The 11737-nt window shown below is 53.1% G+C and overlaps 1 protein-coding gene across 1 annotated transcript; it reads right to left on the bottom strand.

The window, feature by feature from the left end:
- Window positions 1–4142: 4142 nt before the first annotated feature.
- LOC101559235 (NADH-cytochrome b5 reductase 1) lies at window positions 4143–10018 on the bottom strand. The gene is made up of 9 exons (XM_004610036.2): window positions 9901–10018; window positions 9502–9651; window positions 9332–9404; window positions 8699–8805; window positions 8276–8405; window positions 7548–7631; window positions 6245–6330; window positions 5267–5366; window positions 4143–5029 (listed from the first exon to the last, which is right to left on the bottom strand). The coding sequence occupies exons 1-9, from the start codon at window positions 9913–9915 to the stop codon at window positions 4857–4859; spliced, it is 918 nt and encodes a 305-aa protein (XP_004610093.2). The 5' UTR covers window positions 9916–10018; the 3' UTR covers window positions 4143–4856.
- Window positions 10019–11737: the final 1719 nt, after the last annotated feature.

The following is an 11737-nucleotide window of genomic DNA, read 5'->3' on the forward strand; positions in this document are numbered from 1 at the left end:
GACTCTTGGAAGTGCCTGTTGGACCATATTAGGTGCCAGAATCAACCCTGGTCAGCTGTGTGCAAGGCAAGCACCCTGACCGCTGTACTCAGTGTTTCCTCAAAACACTTCTTTTTATTTATTTATTTTCATTTTTTTAATTGAATCACTGTGAGATACAGTTAAAGCTTTTATGATTTTCAGTTATACAATGATCAAACACCCATCCCTCCATCAGTGTACATTTCTCACCATCAGTGTCCCCAGTATCCCTCCCACCACGCCCCACCCCACCCCCCAACACCTGGGCCTTTATGGCAGGCACTTTCCTTCTTACTCTCTCTCTACTTTGGGGCATTACGGTTTGCAATACAGATACTTAGAGGCCATCATGTTTGGTCCTTTGTCTACTTACAGCACACATCTCCCATCCTGAGCAATCCCTCCAACCGTCATTGACTTAGTGGTCCCCCTTTTCTCTCCCGACTGCCTTCTCCCCCAGCACTTGGGGCAGACTTCTAACCGAGGACCAATCCATCTGGCTCTTGTCTAGTCTGTCCTTGGGTGTTAGTCTCATACTATGTCATTTTATATTCCACAAATGATGCATTCATTCTGTTCATTCTGTCAGTCCTTTTTTTTTTTTTTTTTTTTGCTTTTTGGGCCACACCCTGTGATGCATTGTGGTTACTCCTGGCTCTGCACTCAGGAATTACTCCTGGCAGTGCTCAGGGGACCATATGGGATGCTGGGAATCAAACCTGGGTCAGCTTCGTGCAAGACCCTACCCGCTGTGCAGTGCTCCAGCCCCTGTCTGTCCCTTCTTAAGCCTACTTCAGCCATGCAGCTCCCTCCCTTTGTCTAAGAGCCTATCACCTGCTAGAAGCTGGCTTAAGACTCCATTTGATGCCAATGAATTTGACTCCATTTTGTCAAAAACATTGGGCTTATCTCTAACTAGTTATTCCTTGAGAACTCCCTGCTCCAGTTTTGCTCCCATATCTTGAACAGTGGGGGCACGCAGAGCACATGTCGAGGAGACTCTGAGATGGTTTGGGCCCCATCTGAACCACAGAACACAAGGTAGTTGGAAGGATGGAAAGTTTTCAGTTCTCCTAGGGGTGGCACATAACCAGTGCTATTCTAGATGCAGAGGAGGTTATTTATTATAATATATGGATGTTTCACAAGCTGATGGAATTCTTTTGGTTCTGGTTAAAAATCAGGAGTTCTGGAGTTCCCTAGATACACTAGGATACTAGTTCCCTAATTCCCTCAGAAAGCTTCTGCCCTGGAGTGCATGACTGAACTCCTGCAAAGGATAATGACCTCATCTGGAGGATGTGAATAGGGTAGTGCTCGTTTGCCGGATTTGTGTCAGGTTTAGGAGGTATTTTAGGCAGGTTTCTTAGTATGATTTCTGGCAAATAGTATGTGCTTCAGAGATGTTAACTATTAATCATGTTGCTGTGTTCTGAAACCTGTAGAAATTTCCACTGTTTACAGTAGACTTCCTGTTCCTTAGAATGGCCATACAAGGTTCTCTACCAGGTGGTTCAAACCTACTTTCAGGGCTCAACATCCTGCACTTTCCCTCTGACATTTTTTTAAAACTTTTTTGGCCATATCCAACATGCTTGGGGGTTAGTCCTCACTCTACATTCAGGAATTACTCCTGGCGGACTTGGGAGACCATATGGGATGCCAGGGATCAAACCCAGGTCAGCCACATGCAAGGCAAGTGCCCTACCTGTTATACTATCGCTCCAGCCCCCAATCCCGACATCTTGGGCATCAATAAACTTCTGATAGCTCCCTAAATATTAGTGTCTCATTTCTCCAGTACATATGAGCCTACATATGACATATGAGCCGTTAGTTGGGGAGTCCTAATCTCCTTTCTCTGTTGAAAGGTGCAAGAAACTAGTTCTAGGTTTGATTTTGGACTGAGACAACCCTAGGTTTTACATCCAGGCTCTAACTGTCACTCATGGGCAAATTTTTTTTATTACCCTAAAGACTAAATCATATGGCGACTCCTTTGGCCACAATATTTGGCACATGGCTATTAACACAAAACATTTTCTTTCTCTTTCAAATGCTTTCCCATCCTCTTCCATCTCTACATTTGGTTTCCCAGCTATAATATTAATCACAAAATGTTATATTCTATACAATAACCTCTTTGGTTCAATCTGGGTCACAATCATATCCTTAGGGTTTAGCACAGTGTTTGGCATTTGCAGGTCTTTAAAACCAGTATGTTGAGTGGATGAGGCAGAAACACGCTTTCTGCAAGTGACGAAATTCAGGATAGAGCAATAATCTGGTTCCATCCACAGCACCATAAATGGTCCCCTGAGTACTGCCAGAGTGATCCCTGAGCTCAGAGCCAGAAGTCAGCCCTCAGCACCGCTGGGAGTGCCAAAAACAACTTTCCCCCATCCCTTCCCCCTCCATACAAAAAAAGGAGAAGTTTCCATGTGGAAAATTATCTTGGGCTGCTTTACTGTCTGAACCCAAAGTTCTAAGCAAGATTTTCCTTTGTGGCTGGAGTACAGTGGCTAGGGCACTTGGCTTAGACTTGGCAGACCCAGGTTCAATCCCTGACATCCCATGTGGTCCTAGGAATAATTCCTGAGTGTAGAGCCAGACATCCCCCTCCTTGCCCCCCAACTGAGCATCACTGGGTATAGGCCCCCACAAAATTCCTTTCAATAATTCTTTATTTGGGGTTTAGAGCCACACCTAGTGGTGCTCGAGATCACTTCCATGGTGGGGGAGGGTTGGAGGACCCTATGTGGGACCAGAGATCAAATCTGGGTAGGCCACATACAAGACACACGAGCCCTGTGCACTGTCCTATTGCTCAGCTCCACTTTCTCCTTTTTGGAGATACCGTGGCTGAGACTGTGCCTTCCATTGTACAGGTCCTTATAAGGTACTAGCTGATGACAAAATGTTGGCTGGGACTAGGGAGCCGGCACAGCAGTCAGGGGGCGGGGGGGAGGGGCATGCTGTGTATGTGCTGAGAACCACATGGCCCTCTGAGTACTGCCAGGTACAATGCTTCAGACCCCTGAGCATCCTGGGGTGGCTCTGGTGGTCTCTAGTATCATTCACTTGAGCAGCCTCACATCTCTGGGTCCCTGCAATGACTGCCCAGCCACGCTCACTTAGGACTGTCCTAAGTGGTCCCCCCTTCACCCTAGCAGAAAAGAAATATTTGATGAAACAGCACAGGATCTTTTCTTTTTCCTTTGGCCACACCGGCTATGCACAAGGGTTACTCCTGACTCTACACTGAGGAATCACTCCTGGCGGTGCTCAGGGGACCATTAGGGGTGTCAGGTCACCTCTGTGCAAGACAAACGCCCTGCCCGCTGTACTAGCTCTCCGGCCCAGCACAGAATTTACTGAAGCCTCTGCCCAATGGAGTGGTGAATTCTGAGGCCCCCAGGGAAAGTGACACATTCATTTTATGCAGGAAAACAAAGCTGACCTTCTGCTGAGGCTGCCGCCTTGTTTCCTCCCCAGAGGACTAACAATAAAGCTCTGAAGGGACCATACTTTAGTCCTGCCCTGGCAGAAGGGTTATGTTTGTCACAGCAGAGAAGGGCAGGCGGGACAGGGCTGGGAGAGGCCAGCTCTTTCCGGGCACCAGCAAGCCTGGCGCCACCGCTGATGTCAGGTTACTTTTTAAAGGAGAAGGTTCTCTTCCAAAAAGAAAGATGGTGCTCTGCCTGGGCTGCCAGGTGCCCTGAAGGACAGATTTGAAGAAGGGCCAAGAGAGGGAAGGAGGAGCGGAGCGAGCAAATCCGGGAACCTCTGTGGAGAGGGAGGGGCCTGATCATTAAAAGTGTGCCCGAGACAGTGTTCTTCCTCCCCCGCCCCACCCGCCACGGCTGCAGGTCCCCGGGGAGACTGACTGACGGCTCTGCTGCAGCAGCGACTGAAATGCTTCCTATGCTGGGTGGGGTGGTAGGTAGCTCACATTTCGGCATACAGTGCAACCAACGACCTTTGGGAGACGTGGGAGAAATCGGGCTGGGAAGCCTTCCCAGACAGTCGGCGTGAAAAGCCTTGGAAACGGGGACCCCAGACACAATAAATGCTGAAGTCTAACATAGGAGCCCAGGCGCCATTTATTTTTTATAGTCAGAGGTCTCTGCCATGAGCAGGCAGTGGGAAGCCACCTCCCTCCAGCCACAGATCCATAGCTCAGATTCCTCCCCCTCCCCCACCCTGTGACTTGGAGGTCCCAAGAAGCCATTTCATCTTTTCCAGCAATTTCTCTGAGGCTCCTTTCAGGAGTCTGTTCAACCTGTGCTCACACGTTAAGCATCTGCCGTGAGTCAAGCACCAGATATGGAGAAAAGCATCCGTGATACAGAGTGTTCCTTTACTCCCAGACACAGCGTGTGATGCTATGAAGGAATCAGCCATTTGGGAACAAATGTACATACTTCCAATTCTCTGACTCATGGGAGACGTTATTCCATGGAGCTAACCTGGCAGACAGATGCTCTACACCCCCAAATTCACTAAAATTTTTACCTTGTGGCTGAACTTCATATGCACATATGTTCAGAATATTAAAATTCTGCTAAGGAGCAAGTCTAAGACTTCCTCTAACATTTTCTGGGGACTGGGACCATGGCATAGACGACAGGTCACAGAGAGATCTGAGAAACCTCCCAAGATGGACCCAGCCTGGGCCTCTTCCGTGGTTAACAAGGATGGTTATGGCTGCAGGTCTCATCCAGACTTCAGCCCCAAAGTAAGACAAAAAAAAGGCCGCTGTCATCAGAAAAGGCTTATGGCATTTGAATACTGTTTGGGAACAGCCGCAGAGACCAGGAAAACAAGGGGGCCAATCAGTAGGTGAAGCGCATCTTTTGCGAGTAGCCCAGTTTGTCCAAGTTAGGGTGGCAGGCCAGTTGCACCATCGGGGGTGGCCCACAGAGCAGAATCAGGACGTCATCCCCTGGGGCAGGCAGGTGCTCCCGGATCATGTCGGCCGTCACAAAGCCCTTGCTGTACGCCCAATCTGCAGTAGGGGGGAGAGGAGAGAATGCTGTCCCAGACCCACAGAGAAGACCCGGACAGGCTCAGCAGGCTGGTATACAATCCCCTGACACCCTGGCGAAACAGGCCCCTCAAAGAAAGAGAGCGGTTGGCTCTCTTTGTCCAGGCACTGGATGAGAGTCTGTTTCCATGGAATCTAGCCTTCACAGAGCCAGGGAACAGGCCCTGACTTGGGGATGCCCAGAAATGGGGAGGGTACCTTCTGGGGCATGGTCTAGCGTGAACCAGAGCTTCAGGCGGTTAGGATACCGGGCCTGCAGTTCCTCCAAGTCGTCCCGCAGGATGATGTCATTTTCAGTCTGAAATGAAAATGAGAAGGAGGAGCAAAGCCCTTAGGAGCCCTGACACGTGTACATGAAGAAAGTTCTCTGCCACACAGCGTTCCTACCAGGAGAGTAAGAGAATGTCAAACTTAGGGGAAGTTGTGGGACCAGAGTGATAGTATAGCGGGTAGGGCATTTGTCTTGAGTCAGCCAACTTGAGTTTCATCCCCGACACCTCATAGCATTCCACAGGCCCCACCAGGAGGGATCCCTGAGCACAGAGCCAGGGTTAGAATAAGCCTTGTGGACTGAGTGTGTGCCTCTCACCCTACCCTGCCCTCCCCATCCCAAAACCAAAAAAACAGTTAGGGGGAATTGGGCCAGAGAGAAAATACTGTTGGGATGGCATTTGCCTTGCACGTGGCTGACCCAAGTTTGATTCCTGGCACCCCATATGGTCTCCCAAGTCCTGCTAGGAATGATCCCTGAGTGCAGAGCCAGGAGTCAGCCCTAAGTACCACTGAGTGTGGCCCCAAAGCCAAAAAACAAAACAAAATAAAATAAAATTAGGGGGAATAAGCCAAACTCTCAGGTAGGTAGGATAAGGGAAAGATGACCGCAAAGCCTTGAATAGAAAAGGAATGGAAGTGGAGTATTTAGCCAAGGAGATCCAAGTTTCCTTGCATAGGGATAGATTCTTTAGTGTCTTCATCTCTTGGTTACTTGGGTACCAGGGAAGGAACTGGATCCAGCCTGGGGCCTCCGTGTTGTGGCAGAGGGTCCCTACCCTTGAAGAGGGAATCCTGGGTAGAGGCTCAAGGCAGCACTGAGTCATCACCAACCCTCTGCACCACAGCTCTCAGCCATACCCACACCAAAGTTGCAAATGCCAGGATAAAGAAAAGTGCACCAACCTGGTTGGCAAAAAGCAGAAAGCATTGGGTTCCATCCTGAGGATCTTTCATGATGGCACAGATCAGCTGTAGCATTGGGGTGATTCCTGCATTGCACAGAGATATCTGGTAGTCAGATTTGGGTGGTTTGGTTTCTTTCCCTTGGCTTTTTGCATCACACCCGGTGATGCTCCGGGGTTACTCCTGGCTTTGCACTCAGGAATTAATTCTGGCGGTGCTCACGGAACCATATGGGATGCTGGGAATCAAACCCAGGTGGGCCGCATGCAAGGCAAACGCCCTACCCACTATCCTATCGTCCATTAAAACAGTAGGGTAATCTGTGACATTTGGTTCCTGGTCTCCAAGGAAATTTGAGAGAAAGTGGCCCAAAAAGCAGAAAAGAAAAAAAAAACAAACCCTACTGATTTCGGGGGCTGAAGAGTACAGAGGGTAGAATGCTTGCCTTGCCACAGCCAACCTGGGTTTTATCCCTGGCATCCTATAACGTCCTCCCAGCACTGCCAGGAGTAATTCCTGAGTGCAGCCAGGAGTAAGCCCTGAGCCTCAGTGGGTATGGCCCCCAAACAAAACAAACACATACACACACAAAAGAACTTACTCAATTTAGTAAGGGTTCTGAAACACAGAACCTGCAGGCTAAACGCATGTGCTTTGGAAACGGGGCAGAGTTGGAAACGAATCCTAACTGTGGTCATTACTAATGACCATCTGGAAACCTTTTAACCTCTCTAAACCATCTTCTCATTTGTAAATGGAAAGGCTGATAACTACTTCATACACACACATAGCAGTCACAAGAAGAGTGTCATATGTGTGTATGTGTTCAATGTCCAATGCAACTATTCTTAGTTGCCTTTATCTCCTTTTAACTTTGCTTCAGGCCAGAACGACAGCACAGCTGGTAGGGTGTTTGCTTGCACACACAGCCTACTCCCACGTTCATCAGGAGTAAGTCCTGAGTCCAGAGCCAGGAGTAAGCCCTGAGCACCGCTGGGTATGGTCCCTGGCTGAAAATTTTTTGCTTAGCTGCTTCTCTCTATTTCCACCTCAAATTATTACATCTATCCAACTTGAGATCTTAGGAGAACCCATTATTATTTATTGCTCTCATTCTATTAGTTAAAAAAGGAGGAGTTTCTACTTGCTTATGATTTTACAGTTTTGTCTTTTACATACTGATGAATGCTAGAAATCTTCCTAACAGCTTTATTTACCAACCCTCTTGAGGGTCACTAAGCCTTTAAACAATGATAATAAACTGGGGGGTGAGATGAAGAATAACCACTTAAATGACACACACCTGTTCCTCCCGCAATCATTCCCAGTTTCTTTGCCACTCGGGGTTCCGGTGGTGACTTTTGGTTGGGCTGAATGCTAAAATTCCCTGAGAAGTCAAGTGAAGAGAGGTATGGAAGGAAAATTAACACAGGGAGCTAAAAAAACAAAGGCAAAATTAAAAATATGCCCCACACCAGTTTAGCAGCTGCAGTGAAACTGACCCTGCAGCGAGGGGAGAGGCTTGAGTTGAACCCATCCTGACAGTGGCACCAGGATAGCTGCCCTGTTTTATCAACTGACAGTTCTGGGCCATCAGCTGCCTCTGGCAGAGGGTCACTCCCTGGTGAGAGTGGCAGGCATGAGGCCAGGTGAGAGTCTACTTTCCCAAGTGGCACCAAGCAGCCCTGGAGGCTTGCTAATGCCCCCAGCTGTTCCCAAGGGAAGGGCTGAGAGCTACTTCCTGCTTCCAGGCTCATTGAGTTGGCAAATCTCAGTGCTCTGCCTCAGAAGAGGGAGGCCGCAGGAAGAGTCATAGGTTTTCTTTAGTGGCCTCCACAGCTGTCATGCCAAGGAATTCAAGAGGATGGGCACTGCTGCTGGGAGCAAATGGGGCGGAGAAATGTACCTTTCTGCATGGGAGGGCCATGTTGAAAGGTAGCTCTGCCCTCACCCATGGGCACACGGTCAAGTCCACACAGCCACTCCGTGCCCAGGGAGTATGGGAGCCAGGCGGGAGGACAGAGGCTCTACCTTTGCCGGTGTAAGTGAGCAGGCCGCTGGGCCCTCGAAACCCCACCACATCCCCGATCTTCAGGCTATCCAGGTACTGAGACATCTTCCCTCCCTCTGGAAATTTGGGGTTCACATCCTTCAGGTAGATCTGAGAAGACAGAATGGAAAGTTATTTGGCATATCACTGGTTTCTGCGCTCACAGTCGAGTGAATCCGAGCAGAGGGCTATACACTCGTGACGTCTTCTCAAGCCACACGCTTGCTCCACATGCACGAAGGATCTGCATCTCTGCCAGCCCACACAGCGTGGGAAATATTTTGGGTCTGAGAGTATTTTCCCCCGCCCCCCTTTGGTTGTACTGGGGCCTCATGCATGCAGGCATGAGCTTTGCCACCGAACCACATGCCAGGGCCCTCGGAGTAGATTAAAGAGCTTCTTACCTTGATGACAAGATCCACATAGCCTTTGTCGTCATCACTGGTGACAGGAGTGTATGGTCTGATGACCAGGTTGCCATCGATCTTGGCAGAGAGGTACACATGTTTGCCTGGGGACCGTGTGGAGGGCCACGTGAGGACTGGGTGGGGGGTGCATCCCGGCTACCTTTGCAGGTGCCCCAGGAGCTGTGCCAGAACAAGGGCCTCTTGCCTCCCACTGTGGTTCTAAGGAGCTACCAGGCAGGGAGGAGTCACTCCTTTAAGGGCCCACTTGAGTCCCTCATAACCACCCCCCTTTCACCACTGCCCCCCAACCCACTCCCATCTCTTTAGTTACTGCCTGGGCAGGAGCAGACTGTGACTGCACTGGGAAAGTTGGTGCTTCTCCAGCACTACATGGAGGACAAAGGAGCGCCCAGTGTAGGAAGAAGGGTGGCCAGGGAGTGCAAGGGATGGCTGGGGCACTCTGAGCCACGCCCTGCATGTGTGTTGCGGGGGCTTGGGGGGGCTCTTGCAGTCCCGGTTAGGGCTGGGAAGGGGAGGGATGGGAATGGGTGTGGAGGCAGTAAGGGAAGCAGCGGGTTTCGGACACTGGAAAGGTCCCAGGGAGGAGCACCCCCGCCACCCTTTCCTTACCCACTGGCAGCCCCAGAATGTGGTGGGAGGTGGGCAGGGCAAAGCGGAATCTCTTGGTGTTGTGGCTCACGGTCTGGAGGATGGATGAATGGCACAGTCTCACCGGGCAGCTCCGGTGCTGCCCAGTCCCTCGGGGCCTCCCCGCCGCGGAACCTCGCGCCACAACTCACCGTCTTGTCGATGAGCCGCAGCATGTACTTCTCATTGGGATCCAGGAGAGTGACTAGCGCGTGGCGGGACTTCCGAAAAAAGTAGGTACCCAGAGCCACGCCGATGAGCGTCAGCAGCCCCACCGCCAGGGAAGCCAGCAGGACCGGGCTCTGTGGACAGAGGTGAGAGCGAGACGGCCAGGCTGCGGGGGAGCCAAGAGCTCAGGCGGGCCCCGGCTCGCTCCGAGCAGGCCGGCGGGGTAACCGGGTGGGGTAGCGAGCACCGCACCTCGGCATCCCCGGCGGGCGCAGAGCCCATCTGGGCGCGGTCAGCGCAGACAGCCCCGGGCCGGAGCTGGGCGCCCCGAACCCGAGGGGCCGAGCCCCGCCCGCAAGAGACGCGGCCGGGGGTGGTCTCACCTGCTGGCAACCCATGACCCCGCCGTGCGTCCTCAGCCTCCGAGTCCGCTGACAGATCCCACAATGCGCCGCGGGGCGGGCGGGGGCGGGGCCTCGAAAGGGCGTAGCCGAGGGCGGAGTCTCTCTGAGAACCGCCCTCTCCCAAGGCTTGAGGGGTCTATGGGCGGAGTCTCATGAAGCCCCGCCTCCTCCAGATTCGCCGTTCAGTGGGCGGGGTCTCCATAAGCCCCGCCCCGCTCTTCATAGACTCGCCGGGCCGTGGACGGAATCTCTCTAAGCCCCGCCTCTCCCTGCCTAGCCTCTCCGGGCCGTGGGCGGAGTTTCTAAGCCTCGCCTCTCCCCTCCTAGGCTCGCCGGACCGTGGGCGGAGTCTCTCTAAGCCCCACCTCTCCACCTATCCTCTCCGGGCCGTGGGCGGAGTCTCTCTAAGTCCCGCCTCTCCCCTCCTAGGCTCCCCCCCCCCCGGGATGTAGGCGGAGTTTCTCTAAGCCCCGCCTCCCTCCGCCTAGACTCGCGGGGCCGTGGATATCGTCCCTGTATGTCCAGCCTTGCGCTGGTGGGCTCCCGGGGCCGCTGACTTCGCAACCCCGTAAGGGTCCGGGGTCATTGCAGGCCGCCTTCTGGTCCCGCCGAGTCTCGTGCAGGGTGGGGGGCCCCATGAAACGTAGAGCCCGCGGGATTTGAGTGGGTGGGAGGGCCCTGCAAAGCGGAGTCGGCCGGAGCTAGCAGAGAGGCGTCTGGCGCGGAGCCCGAGACGCGCTAAGAATAGACAAGAGGGCGGATGGCATCATTGTGCGGTCACTCGGGTCTCCCCGACAGCCCGAGGCGCCTGTTTCCCGACCCTCGGGCTCCGCGTCCTCCGGGCCGGCAGGCTCCGATCCCCTCGGGCGCCGTGTGGCGCCCAGGTGCGCGGCCGCGTGACTTAACGAGGGCTCGGGCTGAGCAAGGCTGGCCCAGAAGCCTGGCCAGGAAGCGTCACAACCGCGCCCGGGAGACACTCTTTTTCTCTTGCAACTTCCCCTCCAGAGGGACACCGGCCCGTCCAGTGCACGCCCCCACCGGGGCCTGACATCCCACGGCCAGCACCTGCCGCTGCCACCAAGGCCGCAGGGACGGTGGCGCCGCGGTTTCCGTCGCAAGCCTGTGCGAAATGGCCCGGGATGTGTCTCCCTGCGCGGCTGGAGATCCCTCAGACGGCCGGGCATCCCTCCGAGCTCTGCACGCAGCCCTAGATAGGCGGCGGTGCGGGCGAGCGGAGGGGCTTCCAACCCCAGGGGGATGCGGGTCGAGCTCAACACTCCCCTGCTGGCGCTGGCCGCAGCGGGACTCCCAGTCCCCACCCCCCACACACTCTTACTGAGCACAGGCTGTGCAGGAGAGAGCCTGGCTGCATAAGGAGAGCGTGAGCGGTCTTGCTGGGAACCACGGGCTGGGGGAGGTCGGGCTGGCCCTGGAAACAGGACTGGGTGTCTTGGGATCCAGGGGCGAAATCCGCCTGCTTCCGGCGGGGTGTCAGAGCACTGGGGAGAACCTGCAGCCTGCCTTGGGAGATTGGAGCAGTTGGTCTCAGTCGATTTGTAGGATAACATTGGGTTTGTCCTTTCAGCCTTGCTGCAGGGAATTTAGGTTTATCGGTCACACTCATCACAGTGCTCCCAAGTCATTCCCATTCCTTTGTTTATCTGTAAACTCTTCTCTACACACTCCTTCGCAACCAGTTAATCACCTTTTCCCCAATCTGATTCTGTTAGCTTGTAAGATCAGATCCTTCTAAGGACTCTGAACTTGTAAGTTATATCTTTTGCATAAAGCGATGTCCTTTTGGTATGGACACAGG

This window comes from Sorex araneus, chromosome 7, assembly GCF_027595985.1.
Source record: "Sorex araneus isolate mSorAra2 chromosome 7, mSorAra2.pri, whole genome shotgun sequence".
NCBI lineage: Eukaryota > Metazoa > Chordata > Mammalia > Eulipotyphla > Soricidae > Sorex > Sorex araneus.

Coding starts and splice junctions, on each gene's coding strand:
- LOC101559235 (XM_004610036.2), bottom strand. Junction 7,632..8,275: donor GCTCACTTACACCGGCAAAG/GTAGAGCCTCTG, acceptor TTGACTTCTCAG/GGAATTTTAGCATTCAGCCC. Junction 5,030..5,266: donor GCTAGACCATGCCCCAGAAG/GTACCCTCCCCA, acceptor CCCCTACTGCAG/ATTGGGCGTACAGCAAGGGC.